The following is a 27,162-nucleotide window of genomic DNA, read 5'->3' on the forward strand; positions in this document are numbered from 1 at the left end:
TTTCCTAGTTGCAGCTCTGGTATGTACGGTGAAACGGGGAGCAGAATGAGTAGTTTGTAAAGAATGTGTAACTTTAGATGTACATTTTTTTAGTTTGAACTGATTATACAGAGTTTTGAGATAGCACAGAAAGAAGATAGAGTGTTGAGAGATTAATGGACATGATTGGGAGGACAAAGGAAGTTGGTTAAGAGCGTGAACAATTTAGATGATCTCCTTGCCTTTTTTTATGTTTATTTTTTTTAATTTTTTTTTTTTTTTTTTTTCCTTTGGAAAGAAAAATGAGCAGGGGGNACCTTGAGAGAGAGAGTGAGCAGGGGAGGGGCAGAGAGACAGGGAGAGAGAGTCCCAGGAAGGTTCCATGCTGGCAGTGCAGAGCCCGACGTGGGGCTCCATCTCATGAACCGTGAGATCATGACCTGAGCTGGAATCCATAGTTGGACACTTAAACGACCGAGCCACCCAGGCACCCCATCTCCTTGCCTTTTTAAAAACAAAGTGGTAGGGGGCGCCTGGGTGGCTTAGTCGGTTGAGCGTCCGACTTTCGCTTAGGTCATGGTCTCGCGGTTCGTGGGTTCGAGCCCCACGTCAGGCTCTGTGCTGACTGCCAGCTCAGAGCCTGAAGCCTATTTCAGAGTCTGTGACTCCCTCTGTCTGTGACCCTCCCCTGCTCACGCTGTCTCTCTCTCTCTCTCCTAGAAATAAATAAAACATTAAAAAAAAAAACAAAGTGGTAGAAGAGACTAGAGTGTACAGAGATCTATACCATTTAACTCTCAAGCTGGTGAAACTCAGTATAAAGGAAAATTAAGTTGACTGATTTGAAGATAAGGGGTGAAATCAGATTGACAGATACAAATTATCCTAAGTCATCGTTTCGAGTCTTTACAAATTGAAGGAATATATTTTGTAAAAAAATTCTGATAACGGAAATTTCAGAAGGTTTAAGAAGGATTAAGTACAGTTCAAATGGCAGGATTGTTCAAAGCTCCGTTGACTGTATAGTGTACGTGCTTGGTTAGGATGCGGAAATTAGCTTTGTCTCCTCCCCAGTTTCGCCCTCTTTGCCATGCGTTTCCTTGAGGCTGAGTCTGGGCTCCCAGCCCAGAGGAGGGGCAGGTCCTCTCAGGTGCTTCCATTTTGCTCCCTGCCGTAAGTTCACAAACAGTGTTTCACATTATGATCTATAAACATATAAACAGACTTCCTGGAGCCAAAATAACTTTGTTTTTATGGTTCATACTGCATGACCCTGGAGCGGGGCAGGAGGGTGGAGATGCAAGGTGTATGGACCCTTCTCGTTTATGGGATTGTCTTTTTCCCTTTTTCCCCTTAGGAACGGCGTGAATGTTGAGGGGGCGACACACAAGCAGGTGGTGGACCTGATCCGAGCAGGCGAGAAGGAGTTGATCTTGACAGTGTTATCTGTGCCTCCACATGAGGCAGATAACCTAGATCCCAGTGACGACTCGTTGGGACAATCGTTTTATGATTACACAGAAAAGCAAGCAGTGCCCATATCGGTCCCCACATACAAACATGTGGAGCAGAATGGTGAGAAGTTTGTGGTGAGTGTCGGCCCAACTCAATCCTCAAAACATCTAGCTTTTGTTCCCCCCAATCTTACCATTTATGATTTATACTAGAGCATAAGAGGTAATCACTACAACCTAGGTCAGTTTGTCTGCCAGGAAGATGGGTTCACACATAAATAAAAGACACTGACCGTGATTGTTTTGCAGGAGGTGAACTACAGTAATGAAGATTTCTGTTTCTGCTTAAGTGTAATTCCGTTTTATTTCCAGACAGTTTTAAATTTGTATTCCGGTCTGTTGTAAACACTTGTGAGTCAGTTTTGTTTGTTCTCTAATTAGTTTCCATATTTCTCTGCTACTAGCAGCCTCTCAGTTACTATCGACTCTGTTGAGCTCTAGAGCAAGATTAATTTTAAAAGGTGGTGTCTTCCGAAACATTTGGGTGATACAGGGTTTGTCCACATCGGAACCTGCAGCCGCCCTGCCCTCCTCCTCTCCACACCTTGTTCTTTTTCCTTTTCTTTTTCTTTTTCTTTTTCTTTTCCTTTTCTTTTTCTTTTCCTTTTCCTTTTCCTTTTCCTTTTCCTTTTCCTTTTCCTTTGGAGATATCTGTGTGAATGATTAACGTGGGGTTTTCCCCAGGTCCTAATCCTCCTCTGAATATAGTACACATGAACTGCTCTGTCCCATTTCCAGTTGGTTGCAATTGTAGATGAGTGGGAAAGCCCACCTTGAGCTCTGGGTGCCGCCCCTTTTCTGAGTGCCTTTGCTTGTTCCTCAAAACCCAGTTGCTGCTGATAGGCCGGCCTCCTCACTTTTTCTCTTACTGAGGTATGCTTTATTTGCCTTTGATTATGTGGGGAGTGTTGATCTAATGAGAAATTGATTATTCTTTGTAGAAAGTGCAGTGACTTCTGGTAGACTTGGCAGACAGACTTCACGTGTTTCCAGCTGGGAACTGCTGACTCAAGTTGCAGTCTTTGTTTAGTGAGGAGATGAGAAAAGCAAGCAAGGAAACCAGAAAGGTTCAGAAGGATCAGACAGTGTTTGACTGCATCCGTAATTTAGCTGGTGATGAGAGCACAGAGCGCAGGTTCGGTTGGCCTGATCTGTGGAATCACAGAGCCATATACACAGAGTTTAAAGTTTTGTGTTTCAGAGGTGCTGTACATTGAATCATAAGGCATGTAAAAAAGTAGAAATCAAGATCAAATCCTAAAATTAGAGCAGAATGGGTGTTGAGACCTTTAGGGAATAACCTGAGACCTTGAGAACCTTTGTAGACTTTAGAAAAGGAATGAAACTAATTGTCCCTTTTAAGAAAATCAACTTTATTGAGCATAATTTACCTGCATTAACATTCACCCACGTTAAATGTCCAGTTTCATGAGTTTGGATAAATGTACATAGTTTGATAATCACCACCATCACAAGGTAGAGGAACACTTTCACCATGCCAGAAAGTTCCCTTGTGACCTTTTGCAGTCAGTCCTTTCCCCATAGCACACTCCCTGGTGACCACTGATTATCTTTCTGGTACTCCATTTTGCCGTTTCTAGAATGTCAGATGAACGAATCATATAAGTAGTTTTTTGTGTCTGGCTTTGTTCACTTAGTGTAGTGCTTTTAAGATTTCTGCATGTTGTTGTATATGTCAGTAGTTCTTTTAATTGCAGTTACTTTTTAATTTGGATAAATTTATTGCAATTTGTTTATCCAGTGACTTATTGATGCACGTTTGGGTTGCTTCCATTTTGGACTAAATGACTAACGCTGCCATGAAATAACATTAATGTCCAGGACTTCATGGAGATACATGTTTTCATTTCTCTTGAGTAGCTAGAAGTGGAATTGTAGGGCCATGTGGTAAAAGTTTAACCTTGTAAATAATTGTCAAACTGTTTTCCAAAGAGGATGTACTGTTTTTGCATTCTCATCCGTGGAGAGTTCCAGTTGCTCCATAATCTCCCCAGCACTTGTTCTTATCAGTTTTTAAAATTTCAGGCATTCTAGGGGGTATCTCCGTCTGGTTTTAATTGCATTTGCCTAATGACTCATGATGATAACTTTATTTTCATGTATTTAGTGGCTAGTCTTATATTTTTACTGGTGAAGAGTTCAATGTTTTTTCCCATTTTAAAACCTGGATTGTCTTATTTTGTTGTTAATATTCTTTATGTATTTGGAATCCTTTATCAGATAGATATTTTGTGAAATATTTCTCCCAGGCTGTGGCTTGCCTTTTTATTTTATTTTTAACAGTGTCTTTCAAAGAACAGAAGTTTTAAATTTTGATGAAGTCCAGTTTGTTTTTTTCTTTAAAAAAATTTTTTTAATGTTTTATTTATTTTTGAGAGAGAGATAGAGACAGCGTGAGCAGGTGAGAGTCAGAGAGAGAGGGAGATACAGAATCCGAAGACAGGCTCCAGGCTCTGAGCTAGCTGTCAGCACAGAGCCCGACGCGGGGCTCGAACCCACGAACTGTGAGATCATGATCTGAGCCGAAGTCAGACGCTTAACCAACTGAGCCACCCAGGCGCCCTTTTCTATTTTTTTCATTTACGGATCATGTTGTGAGAAATCTGCCTAACCCAAGGATACAGATCTTTTATGTTTCCTTGAAAAAGCTTTATAGTTTTAGCTCTCTGTTTTTGTAGTAACTTTATTGAGGTATGATTCACATACCTTAGTTGTACACCTTCAGTGTATGTAATTCAGTGGTTCCAGTATGATCACAGAGCAGTGCAGCCGTCACAATTATGGAACGTTTTCCTCACCTCAGAAAGAAACCCTCTACCTTTTAGCTACCATCCTCCAAACCTCCCATCTGCTCTGTTTTCTGGCTCTCTGGATTTGCCTCTTCTGGACATTCCATGTAAATGAAATCAGATGTATTCTCAGGGTTACCCATGTTGTAGCGTGTATCAGCCAAATAACGTTCCATTGTCTGGATATGCCACAGTTATCTGTTCTTCAGTTGAGAGACATTTGGGTTATTTCTACTTTTTGGTTGTTATGAATAATGCTGTTTCAAGCATGTATGTATAGTTTTTGATGTGGATATGTGTTTTCATTTCTCTTGGATATTACGTAGAAGTGGAATTACTGGATCGTATGGTAACTCTTATGTTTAACCTTTTGAGGAAATGCCAGACTTTGCTCCATCAGACTTTGCTCCAAAGTGACTGCCTCATAGTTTTCACTCTTCTGTTCAGGTCTGGGACCTATTCCGAGTTGATTCTTGTATCAATACTGTTTGATATAAGGGTCAAGATTTCCCCCCTCCCCGCCATTTGCATATATAGCAGCAGCCTGTGTTGAAAAGGAGTATCTTTTCCCCATTGAAATACTTTGGCTTTATTGTTGAAAATCAGTTGAACATGTATGTGTGGTTTGATTTCTGTATTCTGTTGGTTATGTCTGAACATTTCAATGTTTTTGTTATTTTGAGATTGTCCTCTATTGAGTGTCTTTTCCCTTGAAAACGGGTCATATCCTCCTGATTCTTTGTACAGTGAGTGATTTTGGATTGTATCCTGGGTATTGTGAATGTTGCATTGTCTTGGCCCTGAGTCCTGTGATATTCTTCTGAGGAATGTTGATGTTTTGTTTTATCCAGCAGTTAACTGTAGGCTCTGCTACCTGTGGGTCGTACTTCATGTTTCAGTTCAATTCTTTCAGCCTTTCTGTACTGCTCTGAGTCTGTTCTATATGTGTATCATTCAAGTTGAGATCAGTATGAGATACTTGGTGTTCATTCACAAAATTAAGGCATCCTTTTCTTTGTTTCTCCCTTCTGGAATTCTCTACTCATTCTAGTGGTGGCCATGGTTGCCAAGAATCTTTTCTCTCTTTCCTCCAGGCAGGAAGATGTCAGGGTTTCTATTGGGGTTTTTAGTATCTTGTATCTCATCTGTTCTTTATTCCTTTTTTCCTCATTCCTGCCTTCTTTTTAATTGAGTACTTTTTAATGATCCTATTTTATCTCCACTACTGTATTATTAGATATAATTTGTTTTGTTTTTTTTACTGTTTATTTACTTATTTTGAGAGAGAGAGAGCATGAGCAGAGGAGGGACAGAGAGAGAGGGAGGGAGAGAGAGCGACTCCCAAGCAGGCCTTGCGCTGTCAGCCTAGAGCTTAATGCAGGGCTTGATTTCGTGAACCTCGAGATCACGACCTGAGCCAAGAGCAAGAGTTGGGCATGTAACCGACTGATCCACCAAGGCTCCCTTGTTGTTTCATTTTCTTGGCAGTGGTTCCTGGTTTACAGTATACATCTTTAGAAGTCTTATCTTTAAATAATACAATATTATTTCTCAAATAATGAAAGAGTTTTACAACCATATATATAATTTCCTTCTCCCATCCTTTGTGCTGTTGTCATACATTTTACTTCTATAGGTGTTATATATTCCATATTACTTTTTTGTTTTAAACAATTCGAGAGATTAAAAATGAGAAAAGAGTTCTTTTATATCTAACTACACATTGACCATTTCTGGTGTCCTTTGTTCCTTTGTGTAAATTCAGTTTCCGTCTGGTATCCTATTCCTTCTGCCTGAAGAATTTTCATTAATGTTCTTATAGGGCACATCTGCTAGCAGTGAATTCTCTTAGCTTTTGTTGGTCTGAAAAAGTCTTTATTTCACTCTTATGTTTGAAAGATATTTTTACTGGCATCAAATTCTGGGTTGATAGTTTTTTCTTTTAGTACTTTAAAATGTAACTCCTCTCTTCTGGCCTGCTTAGTGTCTGATGAGAAGGGAGAAGCCTGCTAGCTTCTGTTCCTCTCTGTGTGATGTTTTAACCCCTTCTGGCTACCGTCAAAGTTTTTACACTTCAAAACTAGGTCTTTTTTGGTATTTATCCTCATTGGGGTTTTCTAAGCTTGATAGAGTTATGGTTTGATAGCTTTTATAATTTTTCAAAAATTCTCAGCCAGTATGCCATCAAATATTTCTTCAGCTGTGTTATTTTTCTCTTGTCCTTCAGATTCTAATTACATATGTGTTAGACTGATGTTGTCCTTTAGCTTTTAGATGCTCTATTCTGTTTTTCTTTTTTGTTTTGCTTTAGATTATTTTTACTGCCCTATTTTCAAGGTCACTGATTATTTCCTTAGCTGTGTCCAGTCTTCTGATGAGCTTGTCAGAGAAACTCTATGTCTCTGGTATCATCTTTTTTATTTCTATCATTTCCCCTGAAATTCTCCATCTATTTACACATGCTGTCTACATTTTCTAGTAGATCTTTTAATGTATGACTCACAGTTATTTTACTTAGAAAAATTTTTTTAAGTTTATTCATTTTGAGAGAAACAATGCGAGCAGGGGAGGGCAGAGAGAGAGGGAAAGAGAGAATCCCAAGCAGGTTCTGTACTGTCAGCGTGGAGCCCATCACAGAGCTCGAACCCACAAAACACGAGATTATTACCTGAGCCAAAACCAAGAGTCAGTTACTCAACCAACCGAGCCACCTGGGCACCCCTGAATCATAGTTATTTTAAGATCCCTGTCTGATAGTTTTAACATCTAGATATCTCTGAGAGTGCCTTCTCTCTTGATGTAAGTGGAATTTTTTGTCTTGCTTTTTTGTCCTATAATATGTGATTGAATCATGTGTAGAGCAGTAGAGACTGAGGTAAATGGTATTTGAACCTGAAAATATGCAAGCATTGTCTTCTGTTAGGGGATTGAGCCAGTCAAGCTCAATTTGGGTGTTGTTTGGCTTTGGTACCTTTATTGTGCCATAAAGTTCAAATCCCTCTAACAGTAAGCCGCTTTGAACTTAACACTGGGGGCTGGGCCAGAGGCTCTGTTTTTCTCACTGTTCTTCTCTTCCCTCTCTCAACTTTTAGCCACCCCTGCAGGTCTGTACCACGGACACATTCTCTCCACACTCTTGCCTCTCTTCCACTGGTGAACTGCTCTTGCTTTTCATTTCGGCTAGGTTTGTAGTCGGGTTCTCTGCTTTCTGGTGCAGCTTCTGTCTTAGGCAAGGTCTACCTCTGCCTGTGCATTGCGAGTGAGACTCTCTTAGTTCTTCTCCCCTTCTTATCACAACTGAACTCTGCCTTGTGCCTGTGGTTAGTCTTAGAAGAGTTTCTTCTCCCTTCCCCAGCTGTGGCCAACCTCTACTTAGGATCAGGAACGTGGGTCTAAACTGGTTTCCTCTCTTTCACCAGGAGAGGAGGGTTTTTGCTTTTATTTTTTTCCCCAGAAACAAGGGATCTTTGCCAGTGCCCTCTGAAGAAAGGGTTTGCTGCCCATCCCCAAGGGCTTAAGGCTTTTGCTTAATAGAAGAGAAAGGTCACGGGCAAGTGGGTGGAGCATTGTGTCTGTCCCCTAACAATTGCCAGTCACCTCTCTCATGCCTAGGCCACCATGGTAGACCATTTCTAGTCTCCTGCCCTGTCCCTAGTCTTTCCTGTGAGCACAAGAGACCCACGGGGAAGACTTGCATGTGCATAGGCACTCTCGTATGTCTGGAATGAGATTACTGTTCTTGCACCCCCCTAAGTCCTGTAGCTGCTTAATGTTTTTGCTGCTTCTTTTGTTCCTGTCATTTCTGAGTCTGTTTCTGTTGACTGCTTTCTCTCCTGATTTACAGGTTAAATTTTCATATTTCTTTATAGGTCTAGTAATTTTTGATGGGGCATTAACACCCTGTTAATTTTTTAATGTTTATTTTATTTTTTTTTTAAATGTTTTATTAATTTCTAGGAGAGAGAGAGAGAGACAGCGTGAGCAGGGGAGGGTCAGAGAGAGAGGGAGTCACAGACTGAAACAGGCTCCAGGCTCTGAGCTGGCAGTCAGCACAGAGCCCGACGCGGGGCTCGAACCCACGAACTGTGAGATCATGACCTAAGCGAAAGTCGGACGCTTAACGGACTAAGCCACCCAGGTGCCCCTTTAATGTTTATTTTTGAGAGAGAGAGAGAGAGAGTGTGAGAGAGGTGGGGGGGAGGGGCAGAGAGAGAGGGAGACAGAGAATCCCAAGCAGGCTCTGCACTGTTAGCACAGAGCCCACATGGGGCTTGAACTCATGAACCATGAGATCATGAGCTGAGCTGAAATCAAGAATCGACTGCTTAACCCTGAGCCACTCAGGCACCCCTGTACACTGTTAATTTAATGTTATTGTGTGTTAGATTTTGTTATATTCCTTTAAAGAATGTTGGATTTTTTTTCTTTTCTTTTTTTTCTGGCATGCAGTTAAGTTCCTTATAGATTACTTTGATCCTTTTTTAGGTTTGTTTTTAAGCTCTGGTAGGATGAGCATAGAGTAGCTTTTACTCCAGAACTAATTTAGCCCTACTCCTAAAGTATGGCCCTTTTTAGTTCTTTTCAATGCCATAGAAATTCAAGGGAGATCTCTATTCTGGCTGGAGGAAAGTCAGATGATTAAAGATGCTCTTTGGGGGGCGCCTGGGTGGCTCAGTCGGTTAGGCGTCCGACTTTGGCTCAGGTCATGATCTCATGGTCCGTGGGTTCGAGCTCCACATCGGGCTCTCTGCTGACAGCTCAGAGCCTGGAGCCTGTTTCGGGTTCTGTGCCTCCCTTTTTCCTCTGCCCCTCCCCAGCTCATGCTCTGTCTCAAAAATAAATAAACATTAAAAAAAAATTTTTTTAAAGATGCTCTTTGAACTCAGATCACTGTTATTTTTATAGCTCACTCTGATAATAGTTCTTTCCTCAAATTGCTATTCAGCCCAACTTAAGGGGGAATCCTATGCAGATTTCTAGAACTGTCTCTCTTTAGCTCCATCGTCTTGTGTCCTGCAAATTCTAGCTGCTTTGGCCTCCCTACACACTCGTCTCTGTCTCCACAACTCCGTGAAGTTGCCAAACTGTTGGATGCCCCTGTCTGCATCCTCGTTCAGAAGTTTCCTCTAGACAGAAAGCCTGGGTTAAGGTCGGGCTCAGCTTGCTGGCTTGCTTTTTCTTAGGGGGTCCCAGTTCCTAGCTGGCCCTTGTCCAGGGTCCAGAGTTGCTGCCTAGGTTTTGTCTAGTTTCCTAGTGTTTACCGTGGCAGGTTAATTCCAGACCATCCATAAAATGTCCAGATTATTCTATAAACAGAATATTTTTATTTATGGGTATTTTATTTCTTGATTTGAGAAGAAGTGCCAACAGAATCCTATTTTATACTATTTAGAAAAGTTAATTCTAGATGGATTAAGGACTTAAATGACAAAATATAAAAATTAAAAGCTTAGTAGAAAGTATAGGTGAATAGCTTTTTAATCCTGGGTATAGCAAAGAGTTTAAGGCACAGAAAGCATTGGTTATAAAAATATTGAGAAATTGGATTCTAAAACCACATGGCTCAGTTGGTTAAGTGTCTACCTCTTGATTTTGGCACAGGTTCTGATCTCACAGTTCATCAGATCAAGCCCCGTGTCCAGCTCCATGCCGAGGGCACGGAGCCTGCTTAGGATTCTCCCTCTCTATCTGCCCCTCTCCTGTTCATGTGCACTCTCTCTCAAAATAAATAAGCTTTTAAAATATTAAACAAAAAAACCCAGAAATTTAAAAATTTTTTTTTAATGTTTTATTTATTTCTAGGAGAGAGAGAGAGACAGCGTGAGCAGGGGAGAGTCAGAGAGAGAGGGAGTCACAGACTCTGAAACAGGCTCCAGGCTCTGAGCTGGCAGTCAGCACAGAGCCCGACGCAGGGCTCGAACCCATGAACCACGAGATCATGACCTAAGCGAAAGTCGGACCCTTAACCGACTAAGCCACCCAGGCGCCCCAAACCCAGAAATTTTTAAAAATCAAGTTAATAAAGTGACAAGACAAATGACACAGTAGGAGAAGATACAGTGTATACACATGAAAAAGATTATGTCAAGAACATATAAAGAACTCTACAAATTAATGAGAAAAACACAAAAAATTAATGCAACGCTGAACAAAATAATATGTATTTTTACAGAAGAGGATGCTCACATGGCAAATAAATATGTGAAGAGATGATTGACGTCATTACATGAAACATTAGAGAAACGCAAATTAGAACCACAATAGGAAATCTTTTCGCATCCATTCCCCATTGGCAAGAAGTAAGAGAATTTTTTTATGTATTATGTAAGCACTTTAGCTTGCCGTTTGGCATGGTGTCTTTCAGCTTAATATTCACATACTTTATAATCCTGCACTTCTAGTCTGAGTACATCCAGGAGAATCTCTTATATACGTTCAACAGGGAGCATATGCACAAGTTTATAGCGGTATTTGTTCACAATAGCAAAAACCCAGAATCAACCCAATGGAACAGATACTTAAAAAGTAAGACAACAGGGGTGCCTGGGTGGCTCAGTGGGTTGAGTGTCCAACTTCAGCTCAGGTCATGATCTCTTAGATTGTGGGTTTGAGCCCTGCATTGGGCTCTGTGCTGACAGCTCAGAGCCTGGAGCCTGCTTCAGATTCTGTGTCTCCCTCTCTGCCCCTCCCCTGCTTGCACTCTGTCTCTCTCAAAAATAAATAAACATTAAAAAAAAATAAATGAAAAGCAAAACAACAACTGTTAACATACAACAGAATAAACCACAAAGTATATAACATTGTGGATGAGACTGAGGGGAAAAATAAGCCCTGGAAGGTCTCACTGTGCATTTCACTTTTTATAAAGCTAAAATGCTCTTTAAAAATTAAAGAATAAAAATATAAGGATTACAAATAAATACAGGAAAAAACTACAAAAAGAAAAGCAAGGGAACGATGTACATGATTATAAGTTTGGGGATTGGGGAAGCAGGGAGAGGGGATGAAGGGGGCAGAGACTCAGGGTCTTAGTTTATAGTTTACTTTTGCAAGATTACAAATAGCTAATTTAACATCCAAAGAGCTTGCCATAATGCGACTATGTTGTGAACCAAGGATTATGGTTAATCCAGTTCTATATACCCGAGGTCTAAATAAAGAAAAAAGTAACAGAGACCATTTATGATCCATGTTAGGCAGAACACACATAAATGTGCATGCATGTACACATGTGCATGCACAAGAAATCGAAGTTATTTAAGAGCATTTTGTGGCCTTTATGCTTTTTTCTTTCCAAGAAGGAGCCTAAATACTTCAGCATTTGGGAAAAATACTTCAGTGTTCCTTAGTTATGGATCTCACCTATTTTACCCAGAAATCAGCTAAGAGTGTTAATATCTCCTTTTGGGTTTTTTTTGTTTTTTGTTTTTTAAATTTTTTTAAATGTTTTATTTCTGAGAGAGACAGAGACCGCATGAGCAGGGGAGAGTCAGAGAGAAGGAGACACAGAATCTGAAACAGGCTTCAGGCTCTGAGCGCTTCAGCACAGAGCCTGATGCGGGGCTCGAACCCACGAACCGTGAGATCATGACCCGAGCCGAAGTCGGACACTTAACCGACTGAGCCACCCCAGCGCCCCATCTCCTTTTGTTTTTATAAGCAGCTTGTGAATGGCAAATAATGTGGTTTTCTTCTTTTTTTTTTAATTTTTAATATTTATTCAAATTTGAGAGACCGAGTATGAGTGCAGAAGAGGCAGAGAGAGAGGGAGACACAGAATCTGAAGCAGGCTCCGGGTTCTGAGCCATCAGCACAGAGCCTGATGCGGGGCTCAAACCCATAAGCCATGAAATCATGACCTGAGCCGAAGTTGGACGCTCAACCAACTGAGCCACTCGGGTGCCCCTAAGATGAATATTCGCTGAAAATAAGATTAAATGACAGGCCAGTGTTGGAAGCAATTTGTTGGTCATAATGTATATTGAAGATTCATCCAGATCAACAGCAGGAACCAGGATGGTGTCTACTTGACTTTTGGAAGCTGAACTTGAGTGATATTGCCATGGCCAAAATGTCATCTAATCTTTTTTTTTCTAATTGCTTTTGCATTATGTAAGGAGATTCTCTTCTGTCTGTTCAAAAGCACAATTCCTTTCGGTTACTAGAGGTTTGAAAAAATGAGAACTTGTTAATATTCAGATCCTACATAGGATGAGACGTTATCATTTAAAAGCCTTAAGAAATCTATAGGTGGGGGGGTTAAGGAACAACAAAATGAAGACCCCTGATATCTGGGATTTCAGTTTTGATATTGAGTACCCAGATGTTACCGGAATTGCTTTCCCTGCAGTGGCCTGTGCTCATTGTAAGACTTTATCAGTGACAGGGTGCCTGGCTGGCTGAGTCAGTACAGCACAAGACTCTTGATCTCAGGGTCGTGAGTTCAAGCCCCACATTGGGCATGGAGCCTACTTAAAAAAGAAAGAAGGGAGGGAGGGAAGAAGAAACTTACCAGTTACCATCTTCTGGCATTCATTACATAGAAATACGTCATGAGGCCAGAGAAAGAAATGGCATGGCATGGATTTTCAGCATTTACATATTTAGTTGAATTTTGAAACTTTGACTTAGAGAATCTAGAGAAACAAAATAAAATCACTGGTCAAATAAGTTTTAAACTTTCCCCACCTAGAATTCATGCCTTTTTCCCTGCTGGGTTCTTACTGAGCAAGGAATATCTCAAGAGGACTGAAACCTGCTACCCTCAACAGCGCTGTGACGGTGTGGAGCCTGCGGGCTGAGCCCTGTTGCCTGTGCGCCAACCCTGTGCCCGCAGCACCCTCCTGCCCAGGCCCTGGAGGCTCAGGGTGGGCTCTGCTCTCCGCGCATAAAGTCACAGACAGGAATGGGTAACAGCAGAAAACGCTACTGGAACAGTGGGAGGCAGCAGTTTTGCACAGGAAGCTTTGGGAAATGTTGCATGTAGTCTGCCTGAAGTCAGGGCCAAATTGAATAAACAGAATGAGTTTGGTGCTTTGGAAAGTGTGAAAGCTGCTAGTGAACTCTCGTCTTCTCTATCAGGAGAAGTAACTGAAATTAATGAAGCTCTTGCAGAAAATCCAGGACTTGTCAACACATCTTGTTATGAAGATGGTTGGATGATCAAGATAACAGTAATTCTTTAGAACTGGGTGAATTAATGAATAAAGAAACATATCAGCAATATATAGAGCCCATTGAGGAATGAAAATGGAATCCCTAAATAAACTAGTATGAAACAAAAAAAAAATTGTTTCCTCAGACAACTGGCTTTGTGATCTGAACATTCCAACTTGAAGTCTTGTAGGCTGTGGGGAGTTGGAGAAGAAAGTGACCGGTGATCATTAAATTCAGTGTACTATCATAAGCTAGATTAATTTCATCTAATTTCATTTCTGAGCCAACCAGTCTTAGGGTTTAAATTAAAATGGAAAGATCCCAGAAGCACTGCCTGCCTGTTTATATCTTTAGTTCCTATTTGATTATGTTCTCCTTCAAGTCCAGAGAATATATATATTTTTCAAAATTTATTTTTGAGAGAGAGAAAGAGGGCACGTGCCCAGGGAAGGGGCACAGAGAGAAGGGGACAGGATCCAAAGTAGGCCCCACACTGACAGCAAAGAGCCTGACGCTGGACTCGAATTCCCAAACCGTGAAATCATGACATGAGCTGAAGTCAGATGCTTAACCAACTGAGCCACCCAGGTGCCTCCAGAGAATATATTTTTTGATGGACTTTCTCATTTGTAATGAGACTGTGGGTGTTTCTCATGGACCATGTATGTTCATGAGTTTTAGGCAGAAGACCTCAGCATGCACTTAGTGAAGTAGTCATTTTTTTGGCAAATGAGTGTACCCAAACCAGGGAAATATGAATACTAATACATCTTGGTTAATTTTAAGGACCAGTGAAGAACAAAGCAGTCTCTATTGTGATCTTTCTCTCTTTTCTTTTAATGTTTATTTATTTTTGAGAGAGACAGAGCAGGGGCAGGGGAGGGTCAGAGAGAGGAGAGGGTCAGAGAGAGGGAGACACAGAATCTGAAGCAGGCTCCAGAGTCTGAGCTGTCAGCACAGAGCCCGACATGGGGCTCAAACCCACGAACTCTGAGATCATGACCTGAGCCCACATTAGAGGCTTAACCAACTAAGCCACTCAAGTGGGCCTGTTGTGATCTTTTTGTATGTTTCTCATTTGCTAAGCGCAGATAATTTAAAAGTGGTTTTGGCTATTGTGGAAGCCATTTCTACTTGCATTAAAATATTACAGAACTGTCAGGCATGCTATTTATATTTCTGTTCCCTTTGATGCCACATTTAAGTAGGGAGTGGTGGGGAGATAGGTGAGAGGCTATTTAATGTTACTCTTTTCACTTTACCAAGAAACTGAAAGTTGAATCAACTTTTCAGGTTTCTTGTTGAAACTATCACAAAGGCTTCTCAAGCTATAGGGTTCTTTCTACCCTAGGAAATATTTTCCTGGACTTGAGATCACTTGAGTGATCAGCTCTGAGGAAATGCAGTCATAGTCTTCGTGTGCATCAAAGACCTCCTCTACTCTTCTTGGGAAAAGACGTGGGGCGTGTCTTTGAGCCAGAGTGTCACTAGCTAGCTTTACCTCCTTTCCTTTCTTCATTGTCTCAGGAACTCGGGCTGATATATATCACCTATGGTATTGTGGGCTTGCCTTTTAAGCAAAGGAATGGTCATATTATTGAGAAATTTAGATAGTTTATTTTGAGATGGAAAAATGTGATTTTTGTATGTTTCTCATACAGTGACAGGAATACTCTGGTAATATACGTGCTTCATTACAGTCTGTTACAGCTTGGAGTAATAATCACAGGAAGAAAGCTCACTGATCAGGATAATATGCACCCCTGGAGACTATTTCATAGTGATTAGAGGCTTTGCTTTTAATTGGGGGAGGAATCATAGTTGGAGAGCTCTGGGAAAGGAGTCTTGAATGAATAAATTATTTTATTTTTGCATTTAATTCATACCTCCTAAATCACAGAAGCATGGTAAAGATTCTTTTTGAGCTTGAAGGGAATACTTTGGCCCATACATTCTCAGCGATTAACTCTTGATTCCATGAGTAGATGATCTGTTTTGTGTATATTTAAAATTCAGAATGATTTTTGCAAAACCAGTAAGTGTGATTTAGGGTCCTTTTTTCCATCTCTGCCTAATTTGATCTGTTCCAAGAATACAGGGTAACTTGGATTCTTAGATGTTTTTGGATTACACATTTCATCACTCGATGAGGGTGCACATTCAGAAACTTCACATATACCCATTAATTTCTTCATCAGATACTGACTGACTGACTGCTATGTTACAGTCCCTGTTCTAGAAGCTTGGCACGTATCCATGAACAGTAAACCAAAATCTCTAACCATTTCTTCATGAGGATTATTAACTCTTTGTTATTACAAGGTGGTCCTTAGAACACATTTATTCAACTTTTTGTTAACGTGGTTTTGATGATGGAAGGAAGAGCAAAACTAAAGATAACCTGACTTCAGGAAAGGGGTTTTTGCCTCAGAAACATTTTGCTGACAAAATACTGCTGTTACTCACATCATTTTTAGACATTCCTTTTTTTTTTTAATGTTTTTTTTATTTATTTCTGAGAGAGAGAGAAAGAGAGAGACAGCGTGAGCAGGGGAGGGTCAGAGAGAGAGGGAGACACAGAGTCTGAAACAGGCTCCAGGCTCTGAGCTGGCTGTCAGCACAGAGCCCGACGCGGGGCTCAAACTCACAAGGCGTGAGATCATGACCTGAGCTGAAGTCGGACGCTTAACCGACTGAGCCACCCAGGCGCCCCCATTTTTAGACATTGCTTTGGAAGTTTGGGCCACACACAAATATCAGGCACACTGCTTTGTAATCAACCCTCGCTTTGTACATCCCTCTCTCTCCAGATTTGCTTCTTGTTCATTCAGTAGATTTACCACAGTGGCTTTGAATAACTTTTAACTTTCTGAAAATAAAATCCACCCTTAAAAGCTGAATTGTCTTTCATGACATTTAAAACCGTGTGTTGAAGGTAATTTTAATAGCAAAAATTAGATTACGGGCCACTTGAAAAGAGTAGCACTCTGTGGTCCACATCATTTCTGGCATTACTGAAAGTGAGACTTACTTGGCGGTGACCTTGAACACATTCTGTATTCAGTGTGTAGCAGAGTGTGCCTCACCAGTATCAGCCTGAGCTTGACTTTAGATGATTCTGTGATTTAATCGGTAGTAAGTAGGCTTTTTGTTTTTGTTTTTTGTCTTGTTCTTCCCTCACCAGGTATACAATGTTTATATGGCAGGGAGACAGCTGTGCTCTAAGCGGTACCGGGAATTTGCTATCCTGCACCAGAACCTGAAGAGAGAGTTTGCCAACTTTACATTTCCCCGACTCCCAGGGAAGTGGCCGTTCTCTTTATCAGAACAGCAGTTAGATGCCCGACGTCGGGGGTTGGAAGAATATCTAGAAAAAGGTAAGTCGGCCTATTAAACGCCACTACCTTAAGTAGACACGGAGTCTAGGTATGTGCTGCGGCTCTTAAACTGCACGGCTACGTTTCCTGAAACTGAGTAGTGAAAGTAAATCATGTTTCTGACCACTGGTGTTGAATGATCTCAGCTTTGAAGCCAAGACTGAAATGTCCAATACAAGGATTAATAGCCTATTTTATTGACTTGCTGAGCACTTAAAAACAGAAAAATGCATAAATAGTTTTTGATGCATTAGGGACCTTTACTGGGCTATGTTATTTGCCAGCAAACACATACAGACACACGGATCCACATGCCGAATTGATTTGGCCACTAAGGGGGCAGTATCTAAAACATTTTTATTGAAATGATTCTTGGGTCACTGGCATAGCCTATTTGAAAACTCATTTTTCCTCTTATCGGCGGCATCCATGGGTAGGTTTGCCAAGTTGTAGATATCTAAGGTCCCATCGATCTAAGCACATTATAGATGGAAGTATTAAAACTTCCAAATACTACATCAGGAGTCCATGGATGTGGATGCTGAAACGTTTGGCTATCTGCAAAGGCAAAGAGAAATGACCCAGATCTCTGGAATAAGATAGTTCATTTTGAGGCTCAGAGAAGAGACCTTGCTTCACTACATTAAAGAGTTATGTAATTTGCCAGCTGTGCAACAGGCTTTTCTTTAAAATACTAATTTAATAGAAAAATGGCCTTATGTGATATTTATTAATTGTGTCCTTGTATAGGAACTAATTGACCTAGTTGAATTTTTTAAATTTTAGTAGAGAGCCTTATCCCCGAAGAAAAACTGTTTCCCCTGTAGAAGGTTGTGAGACTTCCTCATCTGTTTTTAGCTTTTTTCTAACATGGAATGGCCTCTAAACACAGCCCTTGGGAAATGAGAAAGGGTATAAGTTTTTTTAATAAAATGAAGTGAAATCCTCAGTATAACTTACTATCCTCATGAGAGTGTCAGGAAATTAACTTTCTTAGATTTAGACAATTAACTACTTTCCTTCCTTCCCTCCTTCCTTCCCTCCCTCCCTCCCTCCCTCCTTCCTTCCTTCCTTTCCTTCCTTTCCTTCCTTCCTTCCTTCCTTCCCTCCCTCTCTCCCTCCCTCCCTCCCTCCTTCCTTCCTTTCCTTCCTTTCCTTCCTTCCTTTCCTTCCTTCCTTCCTTCCTTCCTTCCTTCCTTCCTTCCTTCCTTCCTTCCGGTTGTTTTGAGCTAAAGTCAGCAAGGGAAGAAGATGTGCTGAGCTTCATACTTAATTACTTACCCATTTTTTCCAAAGTGGGCTTAACTGCGTATGGTTCTCTGACTGGCCTGGTTCCTAGGCCAAGTATACATTTTTCCTGTTGTATTTCAGTTTTGTGTTTGCTTTGTTCCTGATGGACCTCACCCTAGCTCTGTTGCCTGGCTTGTTCTCAGGTCACATGAGACTGCAAAGTTGTATTTACTGAACTTTTTTTCTGTGACTTCCTTTGGCTGTGTAGTATTTGTAGCAACCTGCGTCTCTGACCCCCTGTTGCTCCCCTGTTGTAATTCATATTTACACGGCTGTTTGTTGTGCCTTAGTGTGTTGTGCGTCATGAATGACACGCCGCCTCGGCATTGCCCGCGCCCCATGATTTATACTCGAACCTTGATACATTCTTGACTTGAAGTCTCCATTTTGGGGTCTCACGCCAGATTCTATTTTTGTTTCCTACAGTATGCTCAATACGTGTCATTGGTGAGAGTGACATCATGCAGGAATTCCTGTCAGAATCAGATGAGGTAGGTAGATACTCCCTACAGTGACTGTTTACTGTCCTTGTGGAGGAAAATAAAGATACCAATTATAGATTGAATTGCCATAAATTCCCCCAAATGACTGTTTTTTTCAACTTCCCTTTTTTATGTATCCTGCTTATTTTTCAAGACCTAGTGCTAGGTTCACCTAGCACCTAGTTCACCTTCTCTCTTTGAACAGCCTTCCCTGATACTCAAGTCCTTGGTTTTTTTCTTTTTCTTCCTTTCTTTTTTTCTTTTTCTTTTTCTTTTTCTTTTTCTTTTTCTTTTTCTTTTTTGAGAGAGAGCACATGCACAAATGGGGGAGGGGCAGAGAGAGAGAAGGAGACAGAGGATCCAAAGTGAGCTCTGCACTGACAGCAGCGAGCCCGGTGCGGAGTTTGAACTCATAAACCATGAGATCATGACCCAGGCTGAAATGGCACACTCAACTGACCGAGCCACCCAGGCGTCCCTCAAGTCATTGGCTCAGGAACTTTTGCAGTCAGACCACCCAATCATCACCTCGTTACTATCTTATTTTGTGTACATGTAATCAAATTATTACTGTATATTTTTAGTTCACTACAGTGTGAACTACCTGTATGTGAGAGCTAAGTCTTTTTTTTCCAGCCTTATTGAGGTAGAATTGACAAATAAGAATCATCTATATTTGAGGTGTATGACTTGATGTTTTGATGTATGTATACATTATGAAATATCACAACAGTCAAGCTCACGAACATATCCATTATCTCATAGTTACCATTTTCTTTCTGTATGTGTGGGGNAAATTTCAGGTATACAATGCAGTATTGTTAACTCTGGTCACCATGCTATTTATACATTAGAGCTCCAGACAAGAGCTAAATCTTGGTCATCTTTATATTCCCAGTGCCTTACCATAATGTCAAGCATATTATAGGTGCTTAATAAATACTGAATAGAAGAATGAATATTTAATGCTGCTATAGTAGTATGTTATCTACTAATTATTTTATATGTATATGTTATATTTTCTCAGCTAGGTTACAAGTTTCTTGCAGACAAGGGCTTATAATGAAGTAATGCTTAGGATGTTAGGACCATTTTTTAAATGATAAATGAAGATGGACTTGCTCCTGAATAGTTTCTCTCTAATCCAACTTACAAAGTAGAGGAATGTAATCATCAAAAGCAGTAAGAAAGAAGGATCTTCTGAATTAAGGGATAAGAACTGTTTACTCTTTAGAAGAAAATCAGGCGTCACATTAACTCAGATCCCTGCGTTTCATTCATTTTTCCTGTCAAAAGTGTCATGATTGCTTCTGACTTCAGGAAGGAACTCAGGGTACTACTTGAGCCAGTCTAGCATGCCTTACCATTTAAACCCAGAGAATTTTTGTCAAAACTACTGCTTCCAGTTTTCTTTTATCACTGGTGAGTTCTGGGTGTTTGGAAGTAGGCCAAAAATGTCCTCACTGTTTGACCTCGACTGCCTCCCCCGAGTGTTGTGTTTTGAATGTGGACACACTGACTTTAACATGTTTCTTTCCTCCCCGTTCATCTTAAAGGTTAACTTCTGCTGCAGCCTGAAATCAGCTTTCTGACTTGTAAAGTATATTGATTTGAAGGTGTCCTTTTCCTCCTTTTCATTGGAACTTACTCTCCATCACATGTTTGGATTGTTGCTTAGTTAGCATGTTACAAGGAGAGTGAGGATGTGCTGAGTTATAAATTCTCTCTGTGTGTCTTTCCCCCAGAACTACAATGGTGTGTCCGACGTCGAGCTGAGAGTAGCATTACCAGATGGAACAACAGTTACAGTCAGGGTTAAAAAGAACAGTACTACAGACCAGGTGTATCAGGTAAATTAAACTTGAACAAGTAAACTCAACGCTGGATGGTATGAATCTAAGGAAAATGGATGAAATGAGTGAATAGGTATAAAGTGCTTGAGCTATCTGATGCATAATAAATTCATTAAATGTTGATGTTATTATTAACATGAAAGTACTTTGCCCTCCTTTGAATGAGAAGTACAGTATGTATCCTAGTCATAGTGGTTGTAATTAGCCCTCTTTCTTTCTTTCTTTCTTTTTTTTTTTTAATTTGTTTATTTATTTTCAGAGATAGTGCCAGCAGGGGAGGGGCAGACAGAGAGGGAGAGAGAGAATCCCAAACAGACTCCACACTCTCAGCACAGAGCCTGACCCTGGGCTCGAGCTCATGAACTGTGAGATCGTCATGACCTGGGCCAAAGTCAAGAGTCAGTTGTTTAGCTAACTGAACCACTCAGACGCCCCAGGCCTGCTTCCTTTTAATTGTAGAAAACTTTAACATAAACAGAAGAGCACAGTGGACCTCCATTTATGCATCATTTATATTTAATTATACATATATAGCCTTTTTTTCTTTTCCTGTGTTTAAATGTTGTTGTTGTTTTTATTTTATTTATTTATTTTATTTATTTATTTTTTTTTTTTTTGAGAGAGAGAGAGAAAGATAGCGTGAGCAGAGGGGCAGAGAGTGGGGAGACACAGAATCAGAAGCAGAAGCAGACTCCAGGCTTTGAGCTGTCAGCACAGACCCTGACACGGGGCTCAAACTTACAAACTGCAAGATCATGACCTGAACTGAAGTTGGATGCTTAACCGACTGAGCCACCCCAGGCGCCCCTTAAATGTTTTATTTCTTAAAAATATTTATTTAGAGAGAGTGAGCAAGCATGCATAAGTCCAGGAGGGGCAAAGAGAGAAGGGTAGAGAGAGAATCCCAAGCAGGTTCTGCACTGTTAGCACAGAGCCCAACGTGAGATTTGAACCCCATGAACCCACAAGATCATGACCTGAGCTGAAATCAAGAGCCAAGTACTTACCTGACTGGTCCACCCAGTTGCCCGTGTTTAAATATATTAAAGCAAATTCCGTTTTATTGCAGTGTATAGATTTCAGTATAAATTTCTAAAAAATAAGGGCATTTTTTTTTTTTTAATGTTTATTTTTGAGAGACAGACACACACAGAGTGCGAGTTGGGGAGGGTCAGAGAGAAAGGGAGACACAGAATCGAAAGCACTCTCCAGGCTCTGAGCTGTCCGCACAGAGCCCGACACAGGGCTCAAACCCACAAACCGTGAGGACATGACCTGAGCTGAAGTTAGACACTTAGCCGATTGAGCCGCCTAGGCACCCCTGGTTTTATGTTTGTTTTAATATAAAGCAACCTCCCTTCCCTTCCCCACCATTTTATTTCAATGTTACTGGTTTGTTGCAGAAATTGGGTCTGTGTTGTGCAAGGTCCCACTTTCTGAATTTATTTATTTCTTTTATCTGTGTCATTTAATATGTCCGTCTCCTTACATTCTGCGTAAATGGCAGTTTGCTCTAGAGAGCTCAGTTAGGTTCAGCTCCAGCTTTTTTTATAAGAATACTTCATAATTGGTAAGATATATATCCTTCCTGCTGCTTTCAAGAGGCACACATTACCTGGTTATCTGGTTATATCCCATTTTTAGTGACACTAAGATGAAGCAGTGGGTTTAGGCGGTGATAACCTGGCCTGTCTGTTGTAAAATTCCCTGTTGATCTGTAATCAGAGGAGTGTGTCACCGACGATTGCTTCCTTGACCAGTGATTTCATTAAGGTTACAAAGTGCTGATTTTCTCTTTCTGTCGTTTCCTCATATTTGTTAGGTAGAATTCTTCTTTACGGAACTTTTCCTTACCAATTAAGGCTATGTATGTAGTTATCCTAAAACACAGTTTGTAGGAATGGGAGGATAAATATTTAATATTTTTAATTGCCAGTTTTCATAGTGTGATGCTGGCATTAGAGTGTGATGTTGGTGATTCCAATGATGTCCAATGAGATATTTTTATTTTCTTTTAGTATTATGTGGGTTTGAGAGATTCTGTGTGATCTAATCAATGGTGTGCATTATCTTTGATGCTTAGATTTTTCCATATTTGGCCAGTGGAAGCGCCTTCATATCTGCCCCCATATTCTTCGGATGCAACTCCTTTGCTTATGATAGCATCCTTGCTTTTTGGTACGACAGGGGGTTCTGGCCTCCTCTTTGTATATTTTCTATCCTAGATCTAGAATCAGCCACTTCCCTCAAGGAGTCCTGGTTTCTTTCAGTGAGAAATTACATTTAAAGATCTGGGTGCTGGACGTAATCATTGCTTTTAGGCCTTTTTGACTTTAATCCTGATGTGATCAAGATTTTCAGGGAGACTAACAGGTTTCTGGATATTAATGTTTATTGTTCCTTCATAGCAAACAAATGTGCCCCCCCATACATTTACGCATGTACTCACATACCGTGGCAAAGGATGTGTACAGAACTCACAGTAGTTCTCAAAATTATAAAATGATGGAGTGATTACAAGGAAAATGTTAATTTTATCAAGTTGCTGATGTTTTTGTTTTGTATTCTTTGACCGTCCTCCCCACCATCGCCATTTTCTCTCTAACAGGGCCTTTGGTGGGGGGTGGGGGCACTTTTCTCCTCATCCTCTTACTGAGACTTGTAGCTATGAACCATTTTCCAACCCTTGAGAGCATTTCAGTTTCCGTTCAGTGCAGTAAAGAATGGTAACTTAGAACGTTTGTAATCTCATCAGAGATGAACTTAGGTTTGATATGGGAGTAGATCTGGAAAGAATGGCATAATTATACTTGGTCTACTGAGCCACTAATATTCCACAATTGTATTTTGTTCAGTTAATACCTTATTTATATTGGGGTTGATCTTGAAATTGTGGGGGCGCCTGGGTGGCTTAGTCGGTTAAGCGTCCGACTTTCGCTTAGGTCATGATCTCGCAGTTCGTGGGTTCGAGCCCCGCGTCAGGCTCTGTGCTGACTGCCAGCTCAGAGCCTGGATCCTGTTTCAGAGTCTGTGACTCCCTCTCTCTCTGACCCCCCCTGCTCACGCTGTCTCTCTCTCTCTCTCTTCTAGAAATAAATAAAACATTTAAAAAAAAAAAAAAGAAAAGAAATTGTGGTACTGTTTTGTGTTTTTTGAGTTTTGTTGTCGTTTGTAATTTTAGTTTTCATTTATTTGTACATGGAGCCTTTCCATTGTTTTTGTCACGTTAGCTTCTAAAGAGAAGGACTAATACTTGTTTAATATGTCTCTGTTTGTCACGACATTTTGGTGTTTTCATGTGGATATTGATGATGGTAATTCTTAGGAAATGAGATCCTCAGCCTGAGGCATGGATCATCTGAAAAACAAGTAAGAACAGTTTGTGAAGCATGAACAAAATTGACAAACTCTTTTTAGCTCAAGAACCAAAGATAAAGATTTTGCATGCTAACAGCCTGTATTAAATGTAGCTAAATGAAAATAAGTAAGTAAATAAATAAATAAATATGTAGGCTAAATGTATGAGACTGGACGTTTAAGAATTTATTTTCTTCTTAAGATCTGTTCTTATGAAGCACATTACTTGTAAATGCCGCAAAAAAGACCTTTGTGGAGTGAAGTCATATTTCAGAGAGGAAAGATGATATTTAAGGATAGATTATTATCAGCTTGAATTGGACAGGGAAACTCATATTTAGAGATCAGAGCTATTTGGGTCAAATACAGGTATTTTCCCCCTCCTATTTCATACATATGTGTGCATGAGTGTGTGTACACATACATACAAAAAAGAATAGGTATAGACCATGAGTAGTTATTTGAAACCAAGATGGCAGAACTTCCCCCTTCTCCCCCTGCACACGCACACACCTATCTTTTCCCATAGCATTGTCTGATTTAGTTACCCTGAAACCATTCTATCCTGTCTACCCTATAGGCTATTGCAGCAAAGGTTGGCATGGACAGTACAACGGTGAATTACTTTGCCTTATTTGAAGTGATCAATCATTCCTTTGGTAAGTGCCAGTTGGCTAATATTCAGTTTCGTTTGTGAGTATTTTATTGTAATATTGTCAGACTGAAACTATATGCTTAGAGAAGACGAGCTTGAAAGCAAGAGGAGATCACACTCGTTAGGACTGTCTCCTACAAGCAGACCAGGCAGCCCCAGTAAGCCCAAGTCAGAGGGGCATCTGATCACTGATGGTCCTTTTTCCTCTCTTGTAAGAATGACTTGCTTTTACCTGGCAAGGAGACAGGCACTTCACGAAGTTCTTTTAAATCAGAGGTTCAAAATTAATATATTCCAATGAAATAGCCAAAAAGAGGGAAGTTCTATTTAGCCACAACTTATTTTGGTATACTTTATGCTTTTTGTAGATAAGAATAGCTTTTTGTTTTCAGGAGTCAGAAAGAGATACATTACTTAAAAGTCTTTGCATGAACGTATATATTTAAGTTTCCATGTAAATATATATTCTCTTTCTTGGAAATTGTATTGCAGGCTGACTAGAAGTTTCTCATATGTTATTTTGTAAAAGCTAGCGATCGTGGTCACCTTGGTTGCATTGAGATCACAGAAGGGGGGGGAGTCTGAGTGCTTGCTGTGAATGACATAGATTTCCTATGGTTTATGGGCCTTTTCTATGTCACATATACATGGGGCTAAGGCCAGAAACGACAGATTATATTGATTGATCAGACCTTGCCATCCCTGGTCCAGATAAAACAAGGTTGATTCTCCCTGAAGCAGCCATCTTTTTATTTTTATTTATTTTTTAATTTTTTTAATGTTTTTATTTATTTCTGAGAGAGAGAAAGAGACAGCCTGAGCAGGGGAGGGGCAGAGAGAGAGAGGGAGATACAGAATCCAAAGCAGGCTCTAGGCTCTAAGCTGTCCACACAGAGCCCGACGCAGGACTCAAACTCATAAACCGTGAGATCATGACCCGAGCCGAAGTCGGACACTTAACCGACTGAGCCGCCCAGGCGCCCCTGCATCCATCTTTTTATTATTCTTCATATTCCCAACTCCCTGTGGTCTAACTGGGCAGATACAGATGTTACAAAGGATTGCTAGGGAACCAGGGCACTTGGATTCTAATCTTATCCTTTTTTTCTAAGCTTTAGTCAAGAAATAAAATGGGAAATATTAAATCTGTCTTTTGCAGTGTTACAAAGTCAACTAAGCATCAAGAGAAGAAAACACTCTGAGCCTTTCCAAAGAAAAGCAGTATAGAAATTAAACGTGAAAGTGTTTTATCCTGCTTGTGCATTGTTCGAACGAGGAAGAAACATTACTCAGAAGACATTTTTCACTTTGATGAATGTCTTAGATTTGGGGTGGGATTGGGGAGAGCCTTTCGGCTCTTAACAAACAAGAGAATTCCCACATGAGAGACTGATGCACCATAGCTGGGTGAGAGGAGAGGCTTGCCTTAGAGACGTGTGGTAGACGGCACTGTAACTTACCAGGTAATGGATGAGATATTTTAATTGACTTTGCAATAGACGCTGTCTGCAGTCTGCACGTTAACTGAAGGGTGTGTCATACAGGTGGTAGATTTCAGTCAGCTTAAGACTCTACTGGCCATAGTCACAGTTAGAAGGGTAGATTTGTGTAGAGAAATGGTTATTTTGTGGTCCCATAGCAGAGCTGCTTGACAGATCAAAGCTGATGTTCTGGTTAAGGGGAGCCTGGCATGCTTAGTCTGCCTTAACATGGTTTGGGCTAGGGAGACTCCTTCTACATCTTTAATCTGAGAGCTTTTTTTCTGTCTTCTCTTCAGTACGTAAGCTGGCACCCAATGAATTTCCTCATAAACTGTACGTCCAGAATTACACGTCAGCTGTGCCAGGTACCTGCCTGACCATTCGAAAGTGGCTTTTCACGACAGAAGAAGAAATCCTCTTAAATGATAATGACCTTGCTGTTACCTACTTTTTTCATCAGGTAGGTGAATTGATCTTCCTGGAAAGACCTGATATCTTTTTATGCTTGTATGTAGTGAGTTATTTGTCCATCCAGTGTGGATCCATGGACAAGCTGCTTGGCCTCCTGGATCTCAGTTAAGTTACATTTTTAACATGTTCTATCCCAGGGCACCTGGCTGGTTCAGTTTATAGAGTATGTGACTCTTGATCTTGGTGTCATGAGTTCAAGCCCCGCATTGGGTGTACAGATTACTTAAAAAATAAAATCTTTAAAAAAGTAAAGAAAAGAAAATATTCTATCCCATTTAACAAAAGATAAATTTAAGAAGTAAGATGTCCTGGAGTTAAGAATAAATTTATTATTGTTTTTCTAAACAACAGGAAATGAGCATATGGCTATATACTTTTCAAAAAATTTTTTCATCAAGGGGCCCTTGGGTGGCTCAGTCAAGCATCGACTTCGGCGCAGGTCATGATCTTGAAGTTCGTGAGTTCGAGCCACCCATCGGGTTGACAGCTCAGAGTCTGGAGCCTGCTTCAAATTCTGTGACCCCCTTCCTTTGCCCCGCCCCCACTCACACTACCTCTATCTCTCAAAAAATAAACATTAAAAAAAAACTTTTTTAAAGTAACTAGGTTTGTTAAAAAATTTTTTTCAAGATTATACATACATAAAGTTTAAAGCACTAAATAGATCTACATAGGTTATTGTGAAAAATACTAGTTACCCTGCTTATGTTCATCACCCCCTCCTTCAGCAGCCATTT

General features: G+C 40.5%; 1 protein-coding gene and 1 pseudogene across 1 annotated transcript in view; both read left to right on the forward strand.

Moving 5' to 3' along the window:
- The first annotated feature begins 1,304 nt into the window (after positions 1-1,304).
- Positions 1,305-27,162, forward strand: part of SNX27 (sorting nexin 27) — a 37,924-nt gene continuing 12,066 nt past the window's right edge. The window contains exons 1-6 of the mRNA XM_077772515.1: positions 1,305-1,568; positions 16,644-16,836; positions 18,553-18,617; positions 20,354-20,458; positions 24,399-24,477; positions 26,251-26,414. Coding sequence (XP_077628641.1) covers positions 1,305-1,568; positions 16,644-16,836; positions 18,553-18,617; positions 20,354-20,458; positions 24,399-24,477; positions 26,251-26,414 — 870 coding nt within the window. The remainder of the gene's footprint in view (positions 1,569-16,643; positions 16,837-18,552; positions 18,618-20,353; positions 20,459-24,398; positions 24,478-26,250; positions 26,415-27,162) is intronic.
- Positions 2,531-13,550, forward strand: LOC144238725 (glycine cleavage system H protein, mitochondrial pseudogene; annotated as a pseudogene).

The sequence above is a fragment of the Crocuta crocuta genome, unplaced genomic scaffold (genome assembly GCF_008692635.1).
Source record: "Crocuta crocuta isolate KB4526 unplaced genomic scaffold, BGI_CrCroc_1.0 scaffold415, whole genome shotgun sequence".
NCBI lineage: Eukaryota > Metazoa > Chordata > Mammalia > Carnivora > Hyaenidae > Crocuta > Crocuta crocuta.